General features: G+C 39.3%; 1 protein-coding gene across 2 annotated transcripts in view; it reads left to right on the top strand.

Moving 5' to 3' along the window:
* The first annotated feature begins 449 nt into the window (after positions 1 to 449).
* Positions 450 to 22,625, top strand: part of EBAG9 (estrogen receptor binding site associated antigen 9) — a 31,000-nt gene continuing 8,824 nt past the window's right edge. The window contains exons 1-5 of one of the 2 annotated variants that reach the window (XM_045287459.1): positions 450 to 730; positions 7,722 to 7,819; positions 16,264 to 16,342; positions 17,070 to 17,228; positions 22,309 to 22,416. In XM_045287459.1, the coding sequence (XP_045143394.1) occupies positions 7,737 to 7,819; positions 16,264 to 16,342; positions 17,070 to 17,228; positions 22,309 to 22,416 (429 nt within the window). In that variant the 5' untranslated portion in view covers positions 450 to 730; positions 7,722 to 7,736. Of the gene's footprint in view, positions 731 to 7,721; positions 7,820 to 13,378; positions 13,470 to 16,263; positions 16,343 to 17,069; positions 17,229 to 22,308; positions 22,417 to 22,625 lie in introns of those variants that run through there. The other variant, XM_045287460.1, reaches the window with a different exon arrangement.

Raw genomic sequence — 22,625 nt, 5'->3', positions numbered from 1 at the left:
GGGCGGGCTGGGAGGGGGAGGGGCAGGTGAGTGTGTGCGACCGGTGCGCGCTGGCAAGGGATTTCCCTACCCACACCCTGACCCCCACCCCTGCCCTGGGGGTGCCATCTGCCCTTTACCCCGTCACCCTCCTAGCCCGACACTTCCCTTCCTCCCACCTTCCTTTTCGCCGCTCCACCAGGCCCTGCCCCGCGCCTGCTGCCACGCTGGGGTACTGCTTCCGGGTCAGGGTGACCTCTGGGGTGAGTGAGTCGCGGCTGGGAGCTGGGCCCGCGTGGGCAGCCCTCGCCACGCCGCGGCCGCGCGTGGAGGGGCAGGCCTGCGGGTACCGGCCTGGCCAGCCCGCTCCCCACATCCGCCCCGCCGGGGAAGCCGCGGGCCCTTCCTGCCTTCCCTTTGAGGCCCGCACGTCTGAAGGAGGTTGTGTGAAACCCGGACCCCAAGGCGCCGGCCACCCACCTTCTGCCCTAGAACGCTGTGCCGACCCCGTGGCATGGCTTCGGATCGTGTAACCTGCAAACGCTCCCGTCGACACGCTCACCTGCAGGGCATATGACCCCCCACCCCCAGCCCGGCCGATTTCAGAGGGGTGCTCTGAAGTTAGAAGCATTTGAGTCACGAAACTCGGGTTCCTCTTGAGCCATTTCGGAAACCTCCCAAGAGTCAGTGGTGCCACTTGGGGGCCTGACCCGTTGCCAGAGACGGCGCCAAATGCTTTCCTTCACTATGGGTTCGAATCCTTCCAGTTCTCCTTGCCTACTTGGTACTGCGGAACCTTAGTTTTTTTAGATTTAAGAGGAAAGAACTAGGTTTTACTTTTTGGAGCTTTGTCACGTTCTTAAATTTAGAGAGTTAAAACGTCTTGAAGATGTGTCGGGCGGTATGAGAGATGTTTTCTTCCCACATTGGTTTTTAAAGTGTTTAGAAATTTTAGTGGTTGGAGTTTATGCCATAAGAACGCCATCAGACTTAGGGAATGTACGTTTTCTTGGTGTGGACCCACACTGATCATGGCTGGACTTGGTTAGTGAACTATGACCACAGTGGACGTGCTGAAAGGATCTCACCAGCAATTTACAGCCCTTATAAAGAAGGAAGAGATAATCAGTTTTTAAATGCAGCGTTCTCTTCAAACATTTTAGGTGAATCTTCCTTGATGCAGCTTAGTAATTCCCTAGAGATTCTGTTTCTCCCATTTGTTACATGATTTAAAATCTCTTTTGTTTTTGCTGTTAGAGCTTGTTTTTGTATTTTCCTAGAAAATTTAAGGGACTTTAAAGCATTTTCAAGTGTATACTATATATTAGCATTGCTCAGTTCGAGAAAATATTTTGCCACACCAAAATACAAAATAGCTCTAGATACATACGACATTTTTGGTGTAGAGGGCGTTTCAACAATCACAGGGGAGCGGTGGATATAGGATTAAATAAGAAAAATACTCAAGTAGGATATGGGCTCAGACTCTAAATCCGTGATGAATGAGTAAATCTTTGTACTGTCAGCTTCATCCGGTGAATGGGAACATAGTGAAGCTTACCCCTCTGGTTATCTTTAAGATTCCATTGGGTGTTAAAATATACATCAAGTAGAACAGTGTTTCTCGAAGTGGGCACACACCCTTTGGGGGTGAGGGTAGAGTGGGGTGCTGGAAAAATGGGAGGCAGGGGCTGCAAAAGCAGGTATCTATTCATTATCTTGGATTATGAGCTATAGTACAAAGGATTTCACTACCAGGGGTGCTGAGAAAATGAGGTGGCCCTATGTACAACAGAACAATACACTGCCCAGTCCTGTGCCATCCTCACAGTTGTTGCTCTGTTTGAGCTCACTGTTGCGGCCACTGTGTCATCCCATCTTGTTAAGGGTGTTCCTCTTTTTGCTGCCCTTCTACTTTACCAAGCATGATGTCATTTTTCAGAGACTCGTCTCTCGACATGATGTCCAACATATGCGAGAAGTCTCCTCATCCTTGCCTCTAAGGAGCATTCTAGCTGTACTTCCAAGACAGATTGAGGTGTGTGTGTGTTTGGTGTTTTTACACTCCATGGTACTTTCAATATTCTTTGCCCGGACCATAATTCAAATACATGGACTCTTCTTTGGTCTTTCTTATTCAGTGTCCAACTTTCATATTCATAAGAGGCAATTGAAAATACCATGGCTTTTCGGGCATACCTAAGTCCTCAGCAACTCCCTTGCTTTTCAACACTTTAAAGTAGTTTTGTGCTGCTGATTTACCTAAAGCAACTTGTCTTTTGATCACTTGCTGCTTCCATGAGCACTGACTGTGGATCCAAACAAGACAGAATCCTTGACAATGTCATTCTTACCTCTGCTCATCATGATGTTAACTACTGGTCGAGTTTGAGAATTCTGGTCTTTACTTTGACTTGTAATCGATACTGAAGGCTGCAGTAAGTTTGGGAACCTCTGTCTTGCACATATTGAGTCCAAGACTTAAATAGAAATATTAAATTGGTGAAGCGAGATGAGTCCTTTACCTTGGTCTCATGCATTCTAGAGGCATAGCGTACATTGTGGACAAGCTCATGACCTATGAGCAGAGAACACAGAACCTGTGGGCAGCGGGGTCAGACGCGTTTCCCAGCAGGTAGGCTAGTGTCTGAAACATTACTGTTAGCCACTATCAAATGGGCACCTGTTGGTGGTGATTTATGTTTCATAGATGAAAACATTGCTGAGTCCTGTGCCAGCTTCACGGTCGATCTTTGTTATGTTTGAGTCCGTACCAGAGGTGGCTAGTGGGTCAGTCAGTTCATTGAGAGTACCCTTGTTGTCGTGGACCTTCTGCTTTGCAGGCCCGTCTGGCCTCCTGTGGCTGCTCTTTCTAAGAAGTATGTTCTTCTGGGGTGTTATTGTTCATTTTACAGGACTGTCTATTGCTGGGTCCCCAAGGTTTGCTTTAGTTCCGGGGATTGAAGGGCATTTCAGCCCCATAGTCTTGGAGATTCTACCAGTCTCTGTGAGACAAATACGGGCTTTTTTATGATTTCGATCTACATTTTTTTCCTACTTTGTCCAGGGCCTTCTCTTGTGATCCGGATTTGGGGTATCTGTAGTGGTAGCCAGGCACCATCGAGTCCTTCTGGTTTAGTGAGGTATTCTTGTATTTTGAAGTAAATTTTAAATCATTTAGGTTTTATATCAAGTAGATCAAATTTTAGATCAAGTAGATTTTAGATCATTTAGTATTGAATTACATAGACCTAGGTCTGTACCCCATGGCTTAGGTAGACTACTTAGTAGACCTAAGCTATGGGGCATGGAAACATGCATACTTTTTTTCTTCTCTAAAACGAATAAGGTGGATTGATAGGTAAACGAGTTAATAAATAGTGACCTGTCCATGAATTCATCTTCTCTTTCATTACAACAGTAAGTTTTCCACAGAATGATCATATTCTTCCTTCTTTGGGAAGAATTCTATTATCTAATCAGTAATCGTCCACATAACTCATTTTCTGTTGGAAAAAAATTTAAATTTTATTTCACTTATGTTTAAAATAATTCCATTTGACAAGTACTTATTGAACAACTACAACTAGTGGGTAGGTAGTTGTTAACAAGACACTAAATGGACTTTATTCTCTCCATTCAGTAATCCTGAGGCAACTCACCTCAGCTCAAATAGTATATAAATAACCATTTACCTTTAAAATCTTTTCATAGGGTATCTCCTTAGTACTGTCCCCTTCCCCAAAACCACATGCTCTACAATCTCATATATAGATGCTTTTTTAAAAACACATTTTTCCTGAAAATTTATTCCAAATTTTAATTTCACTAGTAAATAGTGAAATTTTATTTTCATTTGGTCAAGAGACCAATCAGTTTTAAAATGAAGCTTTTATTCATCATGCTAATTGGTCAGCTCTTTCTACCTATAATGAAGCATCTCTCTTCGCGGGGGTGGGGGGGTCGGGTGGGGGGGGGTAACTGGAAGTACCAGCTGAGGAAGAAACTGAAGGATGATTGAGCAAACGAGGTGTAGAGGAATCACTGTTGCACAAAAGAGTCCCCGGGTAGCACTCATGGATACGCACTCTATACTAGCTGTTCTGACACAGCGCTCTGCTTCCAAATGCTCACAGCCTTGAAGAGTATGGAGCAGTTCTGCTCCGCACACACGTGGTCACCGTGAGTCAGAATCCACTCAGTGGAAACGAACAACGAAACATCCGTGTAAAGAGCGAAAAGATTGAAATGAAGAAGACTTTATAATAGTCTAGCCAAGAGGTGAGATGATAATAAAGGCGTAGGACAGTGGTTCTCAACCGTCCTAATGCCGCAACCCTTTAAGACAGTTCCTCAGTTGTGGTGAACCCCAAACATAAAATTATTTTCCTTGCTACTTCATCACTGTCATTTTGCTACTGTTATGAATTGAGCAACTCCTGTGAAAATGTCGTTCAACCCCCAAAGGAGTCATAACCTACAGGTTGAAAACCGCTGGTGTAGGAGATTGCGAATAATATAGGCAGCATATGGAAATAAAACATCATTTTGCCACCTAAGGAGTAAGGGAGAAAGAAGTTAAAATTGTTGCATATTGTTAGAGAACGATTTGCAACACTGTTACTGTACCTATGAAAGCCAACATGCTGTTTCCAGCCATGGCAATAGAAAAGCTGTGTTTGTTTTGCTCCTTTTCAGAAGGAACCAGCAGTGGTATTCCTATAGAGCAATTAGTGTTGGGTACTTTGAAGAAGAATCATTCTGCGATGTGCAGATGATATAAGTTTGTTGAAGTGAAAAGGTCTTGAAGCTTTTGCTGATGAAGATCAAGGATTGTAGCCTTCAGTGTGGAGTACAACTCAGTACAGATGACCACAACCCTCACAAATGGACCAACAGGTAACATCATTATAAATGGAGGAAAGGTTGAAGTTGTCAAGGATTTCATCTTGCTAGTCCACAATCCGGGCTCTCAGGGAAGCAGCAGTCGAGATCAAAAGACAAGTTGCATTAGCTAAATTTGCTGCATGAGACCTCTTTAAAGTATTGAAAAGCAAGGATGTCACTTTGAGGTCTAAGGTCCACCTGACCAAAGCCATAGTATTTTCATTTCCCTCATGAATGTGAAGTTCGACATTCAGTAAGGAAGACTGAAGAATCATTATCTCGTGTGTGTTGATTAAGGTGGCTATATTTACGGCATCTGATGGGAACTATATACCTGATTATGGATGAAAGAGGATGAAATCCAAGCTTTGGCAAGTTGGTACCAATTAAACTATGTAAATGAATGTTTAAAAAAAACCAAGAAGTGCATTTGAATTACAGTGCTGGTGAAAAATATTGAAAGTACCAAGAACTGGCAATAGAACTGTTAAGTCTGTTTGGAAGAAACACAACTGTAAGAAGTACAACTGGCTCCTTAGAGCCAAGGATGGTGAGAAAGACATCGTGTTTGGTATAGTAGAGAGTCAGCAGAGAAGAAGTGGAAGAAGACCCGTAATAAGATGGAGTGGCACAGTGGCTGCAACAATGTGCAGCTCAAACATAAGAATCATTGTGACAATGGTGCACGACAGTGTAGTGTTTTCCTTTGTTGTATATATGGTCACTTTGAGTCGGAACTGACTCTATGACAGCTCCTTAAAGTAGACCTAATGAATGTTGACGGAGTAAAGCTTACTGAGCCTTCATATCCTGATGTGGCACAACTTAAAATGAGAAAAAATAGCTATAAGCATCCATTAATAATTGGAATATGGAATGAACAAAGGGAAGTTTAAAGTTGTCCAAAATAAACGAACTGATATAAAGGAATGGACTGGTGTTAGCCACTTTGTGCCAATCAGACTGCTATACAGGGGATGACAGAGTGATGGTGATGTTCATCATCCTAAAGATCATCTCAAGCTCTGTCCTGAAGTAGAGCATTATCAGTGGTAGAATAATGGCCACACACCTGCAAAGAGTACCAGTTAACATACATTATTCCGATTTACTCACCAACCACTAATGGCAAAGTGTAAAAAATTGGAACTGTAAAATAAGTTTGCAGTCTGAAATATATCAAACACAGTCAAGCTGTATTAATAATTACTGATTGGAATACAAATGTTGAACAGGAAGGATTGGTACCTGAAAAATGTGGCCTTAGTGATAGAAACAGTGCTTTTGATGGCCTGGTAGAATTTTGCAAGAACAAGGACTTATTCAGTGCAAATACCCTTTTCAACAACCTAAAAACCTGCACGTGAACCTCATCTGATGGAAACAGGAACCACCATGACTACTCTTCGTGGAAAGAGATGCTCAAACCAGGCCACAGTCTGGTGGTAAAATAGCCTGTCAATTACTTATATGCAAACTGGGTTTCACTGTTTTCATCTGAGTCAGAACTGAATCAGAACCTTGGAGTTAGCATTGATTGGATGGCTCCTAACCACCACGACCACCACCACCAGAATTGGATTTGTGGGTAGTGCAGTAGGTTGACACACTCAGCTGCTAAGTAGAGGGTTAAAGATTGAGCCCACCTCGAGGTGCCTTGGCAGGAAGGGTCTGCTCTCAAAAGAAAAAAAAAAAAAAAGTCAACTTTTGACACCCTGTGAGGCGTTGACAGCATGAGGCCTGCATTAGTCAAAGTTAGCGTGTGCACATTGGTCTGGTGAATGACTGCATGTAACGCTGGTGGTAGTTGTGTAGGAGGCCTGATTCCTCCTGCGAGCAGGGCAATTGACTTCAGTGTACCTTTTTGCTGCCATTGAGTTGATGCCTTAGTGTCCTCATTTAGAAAATTAAGAAAATTAGTCATATTAAAGTTTTCCAGCAGAGGAGTCGGATTATTTTAAATGGCTGCGTGGTTATTTTCTTTCTTTGATAAGTAAAAAGCAAAGAAGAACTGAAACAGAAATTCCATTATTAGAGAATTCTCAAGTGTGAGCAGATAATCGGGGACAGAGCAAGAGACAAACACTATAATTTCTTGGGTTTTGATTTAACATGTAATCTACTCCACCACTCAACAGTTAATAAATGACCATTTCTCACAGAGTAACATTTTGTTGTTCCTCTTTTGTATTTATTTTGAGATTTTCCAGAGGGATTTTCTCGGTTTCTTAATGTATTCAACTTTGACTTCTGCCAAAACATATTTTAGAAAAGTTTAAAATTAGTAGTGACCAGAAAATATACTCATATACAATACATATATGATGTACCAAAACAAATGCATTGCTGTGAAGGCTATTCCAACATCTAGTGACCCTGTGCACAGAATGGAACTGTCCTCATGGGGCTTCCAAAACAGTGACTTTTATGGAAGCCGACTGCCGTGTCTTTTTCCCAAGGAGTAGCTGGTGGATTTCAGTCAGTGGGCGAGCATTTAAGCACTGCACCACCATAGCTCCTTATAGATGACTAGATGTGTTAAAGAATGTTTGAAATAGGGTCAGGTCTAAAAGACTAGCAAAATAATAACTGTCAACATTTTTGAAACTTTTTATATCTCCAGTACTATATTATGTAGAAGTGACAAAAGACTTTCAACTCTTGAAAACTTGTAAAACCTAGTTTCTCAAACTGTTGTTATGATTTACATCATCATTTTAACTTTGTGTTAATCTGTTTCTAGAGAAAAGTAATAAAAGCTTTTCTCAGTACATAACTGAACTTTTCAACTTCACTTCAGAAGTGTGACTTATAAAAGCAACTTAACGCATTTACATTTGTGCCTTTTCCCACAGGTTCTGAGATTCACCATGGCCATCACACAATTCCGGTTGTTTAAAGTTTGCACCTGCCTAGCAACAGTATTCTCATTCCTAAAGAGGTTAATATGCAGGTAAACACATTTTATGTTCATATTGGCCTGTCTGTCCCCTCTGGGTTTTAGTTGCCTTTAGAATTCCATATAGTCAGGACAGATTTAAACTAAATATTTACAGTCAGTATTCATTTTTATCTACTATTCTTTCATGTAACTGCTTTAGGAAACATTGGAAAGTAGATGTTCTTAGTGTTTTTCCAAACTCTTATATCTCCTATTGGAATAACACACTTAATGCTTAGAATTTCAAAAATAAGTGAGTCAGCTTTTATTATTGTAATCATCACAGGGATTTTATGTACCTGAATGTTTTATTATCAGAATTTATTAAGGTGCTTTGATGAAATTAGGTGTAAGTACTTCTTTATATGCTACAATGTATTTTATATTAAAAAACAAAGCCAATTTTAAGAGGGAAATCCCAAACGAAACAGATGTTTATGTCTCTTTAAATAACATCTCTTAACAGGCAAGTACATATGTAAACATATATATGGCGATGGGGAAATAGATCTATGTACATATATTTATAGGTTTAGTATTAAGGTAGCAGATGGACATTGGGCCTCCACTCAAGTACTCCCTCAATGCAAGAACACTTTGTTCTATTAACCTGGCAGCATTCCATGATACTCATCTTCCCAACACGATCGCTGAAGACAAAGCGGGTGCATAAGCAAATGTGAAGAAAGTTGATGGTGCACAGCTATCAAAAGATATAGCATCTGGGGTCTTCAAGGCTTGAAGATAAATAAGAAGCCATCTAGCTGAGAACCAAGAAAGCTCACATGGAAGAAGCACACCAGCCTGTGTGATCACAAGGTGTCAATAGGATCAGGTATCAGGCATCAAAAACAAAAAAATCATATCAATGTGAATGAAGGGGAGTGCGGAGTAGAGACCCAAGGCCCATTTGTAGGCAACTGGATATCCCCTTATAGAAGGGTCACGGGGAGGAGACCGATAAAACATACAGCTTTCTTCTAATTCTTAAATCCCCCCCACTGTCATGATCCCAGTTCTACCTTACAAATCCGGCTAGCCCAGAGGTTGTACACTGGTACAGATAAGAGCTAGAAACACAGGGAATTCAGGACAGATTAAACCCCACCACCATCCCCGACCAATAATGAGAGTAACAATACTAGGAGGGGAAGGGGAAGGTGGGGCAGAAAGGGGGAACCGAGCACAATGATCTATACATAACCCCCTCCCTGGTGGACGGACAGCAGAAAAGTGGGTGAAAGGAGACATCGGACAGTGTAAGACATGACAAAATAATAATAATTTATAAATTATCAAGGGTTCGTGAGGGAAGGAGTGTGGAGGGAGGGGGGAAAATGAGCTGATACCAAGGGCTCAAGTAGAAAGAAAATGTTTTGAAAATGACGATGGCAACAAATGTACAATACCCAATGGATGGATGGATGGATTGTGATAAGTTGTGCGAGCCTCCAATAAAATGATTTTACAAAAAACAAAATAAAAATGCCAAATATTTTCACCAAAATAAATGAATAACATATCTTAGTGGGGAGGTAATTACAGAGCAGGGTGTCCAGAGCAGACTAAGTTGTTTTGCTTTAGTAGGTCATCCAAAACTTGATGTTTCTTTTGTCTTATAACACTAGCAAACACTAGAGCTATATTTCCTAAACTGTGTGGGAAGTGCAGCAGACCCATAGAGGTGCTACCAAATATCAAACTCACTGCCATCAGTTGATGCCAACTTACAACCTCCCTATAGGGCAGGGTAGAACTAACTGCCTCTGGTTTCTGAGACAGGAACTCTGGGAATAGAAAACTCTATTTTTCTCCCATGGAGCAGCGGGTGGTTTCAAAAACTGCTGACCTTGTAGTTAGCAGTTCAACTCATAAGCACTATGTACCAGAGGTGCCACGGGATATTTACACTGTCAACAAAATGGTGATGGTGAGAATCACTGTCTTACGGACTCTGCACATATAACCAAGTGAGGATAGTTCACACTTGTAGATTGTATAGCATCCCTTTTTTGGTAAGCATTCTTTTTGATGATATTCACACATGCTTGAGATTAGGTTTTTGTTTACTTATACTTTTGGTGATATTATATCTTTGCAAAGCAAATACAGTGCCAAAATAAATACGGAACAGGAAATGATGCTGGCCGTGTCCAATCAGATTCCAAGGTTTGAGAAGTTGTGCAATGCCCTGCAGGCACACACACTCCACTAGTAAATAGTTGTGATGATTTAAGAATGGAAGGCAACTTATCTTTTCTTTCAATTTATGTGTAATTTTTTTGTATGTACTCAAGGACTTCATAAAGTTGATGGAAAATTCCATTATGTCTTAATTCCATTTTTCAACAAATTTTTGGAAGCCTCCCAGTATGTGTATTGTTTTATTTATATATCTTTTACTTATTGCATTTTTTAACTTGCCCTTTGTTGTTTCCAGTTTAGGTATTTTAATTTTTTAAATGGCTATGTTGTTAGGACACCAATAGCTATTAAGTTGCTTGGGCCTGATTGAATCAGTGAGACTGTTACATATTACTTTTGGCTATGGGGGCTGTAAAAAGAACACTGATTCACTAAGGTAGCTTAAATTAAAAGGGGAAATGGAAGACAATCTTAAGTAGACATGATTTAGAAGCTGCATACAATAATTCTGTTTATAGCCTATTGTTTAGAACAACGGTTCTCAACCTATGGGTCGCGACCCCTTTGGGGGTCCAACGACCCTTTCACAGGGGTTGCCCAATTCATAACAGTAGCAAAATTACAGTGATGAAGTAGCAACAAAAGTAATTTCATGTTTGGGGAGTCACCACAACATGAGGGAACTGTATTAAAGGGTTGCGGCATTAGGAAGGTTGAGAACCACTGGTTTAGAACTTGGTCATATAGCTACCTCTCTGCAAGTGGGGCGGGAAACAGTCTCTAGCTAGGTAGCCATTTGATAGCTGCTAAAACTTTGAGGATTCAATGGCACTGGATTTATTAGACATCCATGGGTGTGGATTTATAAAAGAGAGAGCCCCAGAGAATGACAAGGATAATGAGTAGATGAAATGCAATGGGGACCACCATGGGAGGTGGAAGATCAAGTAAGAAGGAAGCCTTAGGCAGTAGCCTATGGAAATCACCCAGGAGGAGCACAGAATTTGGACTGTAATAAAAACAGTGAACCAAGTACACAAATGAACAGAGAATAAGGAAGAATAGTCTAATGTACTGTAAGCAGAGTAAGAGTGGGCATTCCAGAAAGCAGGATGTCAAAAGAAGCAGTTATGTTACAGTAGATGGTAGTTTTTGCATCTGTATCATCTAGTTGTTTTTTTTGTAATATAAATTACTTTTAGAATAAGAAATTGAATTTCACTGAAAATTATTTGAGCAATTTTTATTGTCACTGCCCATTTCTGTTTTCAGTGTAAATGTATTTACGATTAATTGTATGTGAGTTAAACTGACATTTTGTTCAGCTATGCTCCTAGGGCTCAGAAGGAATCTATCATGTGCTATAAAATATCAGACTTATACCCCAAAATGTAAGAGATTATATGACTTAACTGTTCAGCCTTTAAACAAATAAATTTTAATTTCTAATCTTCTAGTGAAAATAGCTGACTTTACCAATTAACTCTTAAGTAGATTTACTGTAGCTATTGGGAATTAAGCAAATGACTGCCATGTTTTCTTGCTAACAATAGAAGAAACCCCACTCACTGCCATCGAGTCAATTCTGACTCATAGCAACCCTATATAACACGCGTACAAATGGGCACAGAGTGCTCATGTTGTTTGTGCCTTGTGACATTTCCAAAGTGAACTTCAGCCTCATTCCTTAGTCTAAAATGTTCTTCTGATCATATATCTATACTAAAGGTAAAAGCCAAGGTCAAGAAGTCATGAATGTAGTTTGGTAATTGGAAAATCAGTCATTGAACCTGTGCCCTTGTTTTTATTAATATGAGTTGATAAGTATATCCCCTCCCCATTTGAGTCATTAATTGAAACTGTGAACCTCCTGAAGGCTGTCCATGGCACGTGCCATCAGTTGGAAGCATGAACAGAGGGAAACCTGTACTGGCCTAAATGGCGTTGAGTAGCTATCACTTTAGATCTTCATTCAGTCTTCATTGATGCGATCATTACAGCCCTTTTCTCACTCTAACATTAACTAGAGAAATAAAGCAAAACTAATACTTTGTGCTCAGCGGTTGAACTCAGAAATCTTATCAGATCATATTAAGCAGTCATTAAGCTATTTTAAAACTATGTTAGGTCTGATTATTTCACAGTCTGATTGTGTCTTGTTAGCACCAGTGTCTTCAGTCAGTGAGCATGCATTACCTTACTCATGTTTGTGAGCAAATGAAAAGACCTTTGATTTCTCACACTTGAATTTTGAGATCCTTTTGTTAGAACCAGTCAAACCAACCCGATCCCACTACCATCGAGTTGATTCCAACTCATATTGACCCAGTCCTTAAGGATGTCTGTAAATCGTACTGGGAACAGACAGCCTCATGTTTCACCTGTGTGGTGGCTGGTGGCTTTGGCTATTTACTGATTATATTGTGTGCATTTTCCCAGGTTGTAAATATTAGAATTCTTTAGGGTTATGTCAGGAATTAAAGGGATGTCCAACACTCTGACTTCCAACTGAAAGTTGTTGGGAGGGTGGAGGAAAGGTGTTAGAGAATCGTGTATTTGCAAGTGGAGAAAGAAGAAAAGGAACTGGAGAAAATGAATCAACCTTTCTCACTATCATAATTCAGATCAAAGCAAAATTTCTGCAAATGAAGAGAAATCCTAGGTTTCCTTTACTCGGTTTGTAAATGCATGAAAATAAATAGCCAGCAACTTCTGGATGACTGGAGCCAACGATGATCAACTTCTGTGAGTTTACACAGAAATATGTTTGAACTTGGCATTTCTACATTGGGTGTAATTAATATGCCTGAGGTTCTGATGTCTCTTGATACTTTGGCCACCAGGACTATAGCTGCTCATCACGTATTAAAACTGTAGTCATCACAACCATTAGGCACAAGAGGGCATGCTTCACTGTAGTTCTTGGTTGCCTTGCAAGTGGGATGAAATTAAAGCTGATGGTGATTTTCAAAGGAGGTACCATGCCCTGTGAAAACTGCACCCCAGTGTGGTGATTAACTTTAGTAAGGGATAGATGGATCGTGATGTTAGGAATACATGGGGAGATATACGAGGGGTTACCCCCCCCCAAAAAAAAAAAAAAACCCAGAATAACGCTTCACTGGGCAGAGCTTTTATAGTACGCATTTTTCCTGCTAGGTGAGCATCTAGCAACTCGCTCTGACTTAGTGCACCTAGTGGAGTCGCCTGGGAAAGTTCTCTGGCTACAGTGAATTTTTTCATAAGAACAGTTTTGCTTGAACCTTGTTTTTGTCATGCTTGATTTAAGAGAACAGTGTGCGGCTGTGAAATTTTGTTTCCTGCTTGGGTAAAATGCCGCAGAATCTGTTGTGATGTTGAACACAGCTTACAAGGACAACGCTATGGGAAAAACTCAAGTGCACGAGTGATTTCCTTGTTTCAATAAAGGTGAAATCTTGATTGATGACAAACCTCATTGTGGACATCCATCAGCTTCCACAGAAATGTTGACTTGTAGTGCATTTGAAGTCTGCAGGTGAGACTGTTAGTCAAGCTTTCTATTTAGAAGTTCTGAAAAGATTGCTAACGGTGTGCTAAAAAAAAAAAGTCTGATTTGTGGCAGACGGGCGACTGGTTTTGCCACCACGACAATGCACCTGCTCACTCAGCCATCTCAGTGCGCCAGTTTTTGGCAAAAAACAGCATGCCTCTCTTGCCCCATGCAGCTTACTCACCTGACCTCGCTTCTTCTGGCTTCATTTGGTTCTGTGAGTGAAGAGGGACATTAAAGGACAGCAATTTGACGGCATGGAAGAGATGAGGAAAAAACGAGGGAGGTGCTAAATGTTTCCAAGAATGGAACTGCAGATTTGACAAATGTATTAAGTGTAATGGAGAGTACTTTGAAGGTAATAAGGTTGTTTTGTAAAAAATTTAAATACATGGCTTTGGGGAAAACAACTTCTGGGTTTTTGGGGTACCCCTTTGGATGCTATAGGGCCTAACGGAATTCTTTTCAAAGAAGTCTGCCCTGATTTTCAGCAGCCATGGTTGCTTGCCACCGCCCACAAAAAGGCTCAGAATTGAATTAGTGTTCATATAGCAGTCATACTCGGTAGCCTTACCTGCAAACTCCAGTCGCTAGATAGAACAGTCAACCACCCGTTCAGGAGTTCCTTGAGAAGAATAGAATGAGTGGGTACAGTCTGAGATTCACTAGTTCACACCATCAGGAAAATTGAAGTGGGTGACCTTTGCAGAAGTCTGCAAGTGGGGTCTGCTTGGGTAAAAATAACTCCAGAAACCCTCGGCCATGTCTTCAGGAAGGTGGGGATTATGTGCCAACCGAGTACCTGTGAAGGTGCTGACGGCAGGGATGATGACATTGGTTCAGAAGCCATAGAAGAGCATCCATGCCAACTCTGAGATATTTTAATCATTGTAGGAGTCAAACTTTGAAGGTTTCTGGGAGTCGGATGATGATAATGAACAAAATGGCCTATTTTAGGATGAAAACAATTCTGGTGACTTTGTATTTCAAAGTCATCAAAATTTGTTTCAGTTTTAAGATTTATGAAAGCAGTAAGTATAGTATCTTGTTCTTGTAATTCTAGGCTTAGTATAATCTTTTACAAATTACTAGCGCTTCATCTGTTCATCCTCTTTATTGTCAACATGATTTCCCATTTCCATCATGGACGTTGGCTTAGGAAACTAACCTTAAATGAAGTTTCCACGAGATCAGTTTTATCTCAGTAACATTAAATCCATTGGATACATAAATTTAAATTGAAGTTGGCAACATGTACAGAAATGATACAGCATTCGATGAAAGTAACGTGTGTGGGCTGCTCAATTTGTAAAAACGTATTATGCCATATTTGCTATTGATATTTAGAAATGGGGTATCTATGTATGCCTACAATTTTTTGTGTGTGCCAGATACCACCTTCAGTACATTAAGTACCATATATACCCAAATATCAGCCTAGGCACCCAATTTTACAACAAAAACTGCATTAGAGATGTGCTGGAAAAACTTGGCTTTTACATGAGTATATACAGTATGTCCTTTTAAGTCTTCACAAAAACTCTACAGAAGGCAATTGGATATCTGTATCTTATAAATGAAGATATTGAAACTGAAAGATGATTCTACTTGAACCCCGGATTAGTAAAACCAGAATTTACACGGGTTCCATAGCCTGTGCTTCTAATCATTGTGTTATAATACCAATCCTATGTAATACAGTATTTTTCTTATTAATCTTAGACTTCACGTTCAACTAGGAATTTTTTAGGTTTTTAAGTTTAATGATCATTACACAGAAGCACAATTTGTAAAACAATGAAAACACCCTGCATGGGTAAAACATCCTGTGTGGGCCAGAGCCTCACATACAGAGCCTATGGTACCTTAGGGGGCTAGTTTTGAAACCGCCGCACACTGTGTTTGTTTACAGTTCTGAGGCTTCAGGCAAATGCAACTTATGTTGGCCTAGTCAAGATGTTAAAAATATTCTTAAGGGACTTGATTCCTGCATGTCTGCATCATATTGTAATGAGCAACTGCTAATTGTTAAAAGAAATAATTTTAAATGAAGAAAGATTTTGTTTTGTTAGCCTTAAATATGTCTATAATCCTTTTCCCCATGTTTTTTTTTAAAGTTCCAGATACATAGTGTAGATACCTTGCTTGTGAAACTCAATTACTTCCAAATTTGTGTTCAAACGCCGAATTGTTGTTCTAGCACCACTGAGTTGTTTCTGACTTATACAAATTAACAGTAACTTTTCAACCTCTTCGATGGCCTGAGTTTTTTGGTTTGTGGTTAATGACTTCACACCTTTCCCTACACTAACCGCTTTTATTCTTTTTTTCCCCATAAAAATGTTGATAATGTCATCTTAGCCATCTTATGTTTAGCTGCCAAATCAGACTGGTGGCAACCTATTTCCAGTTTCACTCTCCTGCTGGTATCACTAATTTTCTTTGGAGCATGGTTATGATATTTTATGCAAATAAAGCACACACCAAAATAGCACAATGATGAATTTTCAAGCACTAACAACATGCACTGTATGTTATCTGAGCAAGAGCAGCACGTAGACTGCAGTGTCACTCCTTTGTGTCTGCGGCGAGATGTGACACCTCACTCGCTCTGGCCTCGTTCAAGTTTTTTCAAGCCAGATTTGAGTGTGACTATTGAGCAAAGTTCTGAACATGAGTAGATTGTTTTTCGAGCTTTGTTGTTTGAGTAACAGAAAGTTCAAGCTTGGGGCTGTTTGACGACTGAGGTGCACTGTAAATTATTTCATTTTTGTTTCAGGTCTGGGAGAGGACGGAAATTAAGCGGTGACCAAATAACTTTGCCAACTACAGTTGATTATTCATCAGTTCCTAAACAGGTAATTTCTTAAAAGTTTAATAAATGTTTCAGAACACTACTTTTTAAAATTGAATTGCAATCCATTAGTGGGACATGAAATTTGGTGGTCAGGGTCAATTTATTGTTTTTGTTTTATTTTTCATTACTGGAAGAGCCATTTGGTTTTTCATTTGGTCTTTCACTGTTTTGCTGAGATGTTCCTTTTTTCCCATTAGTTTTTAAAATGTGTGTTACTACTTGTTGAAAAATATTTATAGTAGCTATTTTAAAGACTTTGCCAAATAATTTCACCTTTTTATATTTTCTTGGAGTTGGCACCTGCTGAGAGTTTAGTTGTTTTCCCATCCCAAATCATTTTGGATTATGATAGGGATATTTAAAATATTTCATTTAGAGATTCTGTAACTTTGAATTACATGGTGGTGACTGTTAATATTTTTTGCTTATCAGGCAATCCATTTAGGATTCGGTCACAAGTTCAATGGGGTATAATTCTAATTTCAGTTCAGTATTGAAAGCATTTGACTTTGGCATTGTTTTTTAATGGATAGAATAGAGTGGAAAGGAGTATCAGAATGTCTAGTAAAGCTTGTTTTTCAGACTTTTAATCCAGGTTTGGTATGTGATCCCAAAATGCACGCTTTGCTATGGGTCAAAAGAGTTGGAGAACTTTTTAAAGCCCATTTTCAAATATATTTTTAGTGAAGTATTAATTGGTTGTCTTGTGATTGATGAATTACATTTAGACAGATGTTGAAGAGTGGACTTCTTGGGATGAAGACGCGCCCACAAGTGTAAAGATTGAAGGAGGGAACGGAACTGTGTCAGCACAACAGAATGCTGTGGAGCAACTGGAACCTGACTATTTTAAGGACATGACACCAAATATACGGAAAACTCAGAAAGTATGTTAAAGATTGACTATTGGATATTAGCTACTATTCAAATTCCTAAAGTTCAACAATATAATTAGTATCTATTTCAAAGTATGTATCAGCTTATCAGTCTTCATATTAAAGAATTATACATATATGTGTTCAAATGACCAAGCCATAGGTGTAGTTATATTCCATAAGTTTTGTAAAAATTCTATCTAAGCACTGATTGAAATCTTCCCTTATATCAGATCTAGACTCCATTCTTGGTTGTGGAAGCTAAGCTGAATAAGCTATTTAGTTAAAGCCTTAAAAGAGTGCACGGTTTAATGAGTTTCTTGAACTCATGAGTATTTTCAGTTGTCTGTAACCATTGTCAAGCTGATACAGAGCGCTTGATAATTTACTGTGCAGGGTTTGCGTTAGCCATCTTTTGTCTAATCTCTTTTGTGGTGAATATGGCCATTCACTAAGATGCAGGAAATTACTGGGAAAAAGCACAGTGGTTGGATGTTTTCCTTTCCTTTTATCAAAGTTGTCCATAAACATTTTTAAAATCAAAGACTACAGACGGGCTTATAATGAAAAGCAAGGGACTTCTGCCTTCAGTCTCGTCACAGCCAACTCTGCTTCCCAGAAGCAGCGGCTCATAGTTTTCTCATCTGCTTTACTGCTAGTGCTTGACATCACATCTGTATGTGACATACTTATATGGCTATCTCTTAATTTACAAATTACAGATTGTCCATTGGCTTCATACTATGGGAAGTGAGATGCTTTTTTCCTGTTACTCTTTCCCCTTTTATCACTCCTTCAGATATTTTCATGTTATCCACGTGGTGCTGTACACTAAACTTTAGACTGCTAACGTCTAAGGTTGGTGTTTTACCCACCAGCCACTTCTGTTGGAGAAAAATGGATCTGTCCACTCCCCTAAGAGGTTCAGAACCACTATAGGTTCAATATTGTGCCACTTTGCTGTTTTTAAAAAAACAAACAAACAAACAAACCCAGAACTACAAGCATACATTAAAAGGATCACTTTTTGTTTAATTAAACATAAAAAATATTTCTTATAAGTCTACTTTATAAACTGGATGCTGCATGTATTACATACCCCTTAACTTGATTCCATACCTGCTTCTATCTTTCAGCCAGTTTTGGCTATACTTTTACTTATACATTGCCATGATTGCTGTTTTTGTTGAGTTATCCAAATTTCTCAATGCTGAGAAGCATGAAGTTGTGTATTTTCCAAGGAACCTTCGGATTTTTATCAAAATGTCTTGTTTGCTCAGTAGAACCTAGTTAATTACAGTAGTACATTATTAGTTTAATTTTCCAGCACTTTCTGTCAATATGTCTTACTCTGGTGGGGTGCATGTTGCTGTGATCCTGGAAGCGACATTGCCAGCATTTCAGTGCCAGCAGGGTCACCCAGTGTGAGCAGGTTCCAGTGGAGCGTCCAGACTAAGAACCAACTGCAAAGGACAAAGGAGGAATGAGCTATGCATTTCTCAGGGTTAGGCGGTGAAACCTTATGCACATCAGTGGAGCGTTGTCTATACAGTACCAGAAGATGGCCCTCTGTAGAGAAGGCACAATGTACAACTGGAGGAGAGCTGCCTCCTCAAAGTAGAATCAACCACTTGGGGATCTACTACAGCTTTGGAGACCTTCATTTGCTGAAATGCATGACTCAAAATGAGAAGACACAGGTGCAAACATTCAGTAATGACCAGAATATGGAACGTGTGAAGTATGTATCCAGGAAAATTGGAAGTCATCCAAAATGAAATAAAATGGAATGCATAAAGTTCAATATCCTAGGCATTTAGTGAGCTGAATTGGACCGATATTGGTCATTTTCAATCAAATCATACAGTTTGCCATGTGGAGAATGACAAATTCAAGAGGAATGGTGAGCTATCATCAAAAAGAACATTTCAAGATCACTCTCGAAGTACAGTGTTATTTGTGAAAGGATAATACCTATACACCTATAAGGAAGAACAGTTAATATGACTATTATTCAGATTCATACACCGACCACTGAAGCTACTGATGAAGAATGTGAACAATTCTACCAACTTTTTAAATATGAAATCGATCAGATATATAATCTAGATGGATTGATAGTGATTGGTGATTTGAATGTGAAAGTTGGAAACAGAAAGGATCAGTAGTTGGAAAATGTGGTCTTGGTGAGAGGGGAAAAGCTGGAAATCCCGATTAAACTTGGCAAGACCAAAATTTCTTCATTGCAAACACCCTTTTTCCAGCAAGATAGAGTGACTGTACATGTGGATTTCACCAGATGAAATGCGCAAGAATAAAATTTACTATCTCAGACAATGGGGCAGATTAATATTAGTACCCAAAATGAGGTCATGGGCTGACTGTGGAACAAACTATCCGTTACTCCTATGTTGTTCAGATGGAAGTTGAAAATTAAAACAAATCCACAAGAGCTGAAATACATCTTTGAGTATATCCCACCTAATTTATAGAACATCTCAAGAACAGATTTACTGCATAGAATACTAATGACAGACGACCAGACAAGCTGTATGATGTCATCAGGAATATCATACATGAGGAAAGCAAAAGGTCTTTATAAAAACATAAAAGAAAAGTCCACAGTGGATTTCAGCAGACTCTGCAGCTTACTCTTGTTCATGTTATACCTAAATCACATGGGGAAAAATGATGTAAAAGAGCTGAGCAAAAATTCAAAAGGGCAGCATGAGAAGGCAAAGTGAAGTATTATAATGAAATGTGCAAGGACCTGGAGTTAGAAAACAAAAGAGGAAGAACACATTAAGGGCATGTCCAACTGCAAGAACTGAAGAAAAAATTCTTACCTTGATTTGCAATATTGAAGGCTTGTTCTAGGGGCAAAACATTGAATGATGTAGAAAGCATCAAAAGAAGATGGAAAGAACACACAGTCAATGTATTTAAAAAAGAACTAGTTTATATTCACCCATTATAAGAAGTAGTATATGTTCAAGAGTCAATGGTACCGATGGGAGAAGCCCAAGCTGCACTCAAGGCATTAGAGGAAAACAAGAGTCTGGGAATTGATGGAATACCAAGTGAAATGTTTCAACACGCTGTTAAAGTACTGCTGAAAGCACTCACATGTCTGAAGAGAAACTGGGAAGATAGGTATCAGTACAACTGACTGGGAGAGATCTGCATGTGTATCCATTCCAAAGACAGATGATCCAACTGTGTGGAAATTAGTAAACAATTTGCTTGATATCACATGCAAGTAAAATTTTGCTCAAGATAATTCAACAGAGATTACAGCAGTATATCAACAGGGAGCTGCCAGAAATTCAAGCCAGATTCCGAAGATCCGTAATGAAGGATATCATTGCTGACATCAGGTGGATCTTGGTTCAAAGCAAAGAATACCAGAAAGATACTTATTTGTGTTTTATTGTCTAGGCACAAGCATTCAACTATGTGAATCATAGCAAACTATGGATAACATTGAGAGAAGTGGGAATTCTAAAACACTTTGTTGTATTCATTTAGAATATCCAGTACACAGACCAAGAGGCAGTCGTTCTAATGGATGATGATTAGAAACACTGAAGGAGAATGGATGCATTTTAATTATGAATTTTTGTAGGGAGCATTGGAAGTACTGTGGACTGCCAGAAAAAAACACACAGATCTGTCGTCGAAAAGGTATAGCCAGAATGCTCCTTAGAAACAAGCCTGGTAAGATTCTGTCTCATGAACTTTCAACATGTTATCAGGAGAAACCAGTCCCAGGAAAAGGACATCACGCTTGGGAAAGTCGAGGGTCAGGTTGAAAAAGGGAGACCTTCAGTGAGCTGGATTAACACAGTGGCTGCAGCAGTAGGTTCAAAGTTAACGATTGTGAAGATGGCGCAGGCGCTGTTATTATTTTGTTCTTTTGTGCACGTGGTTGCTATGATTTGGAACCCACTTAAATTGTGTTTAAGTTAAAATATATCAAACTAATGTGTTCTGGTTGGGAGTCTAAGATGTGGTGGTATCTCTCCCTGAGGACAGATGAGTGAAGATAATCAAAGATGTAAGGAAATTCATTGAACTGATGGTCCATGGGAACCACAGCCTCCACTACCAGAACAGCTAGATGATGTTCAGCTACCACTACTGACGGCTATGTTTGCTACCACCAAAGGGCCTGGATAGAATGAGAGGAAATGGTATAGCAAAATTTAAAATCACAAAAAGACTAGACTGACTTGTCTGATAGAAATCGGTATAACGCCTGAAACCAGGGCCCTCATGCAGGGTCTTTAAGCTCAGAACTGAACCTACCCCTGACATCATATTGCAGTCAAACAAGAGACGTGCCTACAAAAAGAGCTGTAAAACTTGGGAGGGACATACTCTTCAGAATAAGCCATCAAATGAGATCAAAAGACGCACTGCCACAAAAGGAAGCTCAGAAAGTACCATACATGCTCCAGTATAAGCTGACCCGAATATCAGCCGAAGCACCTAATTTTACCACAAAAACTGCATTAAAAACTTGCTGAAAAACTCAACTTATACACGAGTATATATGCTAATAAGGGGTAGGTAAGAAAGATAAATGGAAATTGGGAAAGAGTGTGGTGACGCTGTTGGAAGTGCAACTAAAATGTGTATAAATTGTTTATGGAAAACATTTGCTATGTATAAACTTTCATCCAAACTACAACTTCAAAAATGGTAAGTTTTGAAAATGTATCCTTAGCTACTGGTCTGAAAGAACTAATTAATGCATTCACAGATGTCCCACATGCTATCTTTTTGGCAGGGTGAGATAACATGGTGTTATTTAATGCAATGTCATATTATGTGGGGTCTAAGGAAAGGGAGAAGATAATAATTTATCTCGTGAAATAATTTTTCTTAATTGGATTAAGATGTAATTCTATCATGTGACAGTTGTCTGGGAATTTGAATACTCTATAGAACTATTTCTTTAATACTACATAATACATTAGAAAGGAAGAAAGTTAGAGCACACTTTGCTTAAAAAATACTTGGGCCAATTGCTTATCTATTTTATATAAAAATGTGTAAAATAATCCTTGTTTCTGTTTCAATTTTTCAGATTGTTATTAAGAAGAGGGAACCATTAAATTTTGCCATCCCAGATGGCAGTACAGGTTTCTCTAGTAGATTAGCAGCTACACAAGATCTGCCTTTCATTCACCAGTCTGTAAGTATTTCATGACAAGGATTTAGGGAAAGGATTTCTTGGTTTTGTTTAATGAATTAGGGGGGGTGTCAGAGAGAGTATCTAAATGAATTGCACATGGTATTTGTATTTCTATGACCATGAAAATAAGGTATAGCAATTAGAAATTGTTGTTTTTCTTTTTTTTCTTTTTGAATTGTTGTTTTAACTTAATTTTTGTAAGATGATAA

Source organism: Echinops telfairi, unplaced genomic scaffold (genome assembly GCF_000313985.2).
Source record: "Echinops telfairi isolate 266 unplaced genomic scaffold, ASM31398v2 ScPeMD7_1;HRSCAF=3_0, whole genome shotgun sequence".
Classification (NCBI taxonomy): domain Eukaryota; kingdom Metazoa; phylum Chordata; class Mammalia; order Afrosoricida; family Tenrecidae; genus Echinops; species Echinops telfairi.
Note: the sequence above shows the minus strand (reverse complement) of the source record. Positions and strands in the feature narration are given on the sequence as shown.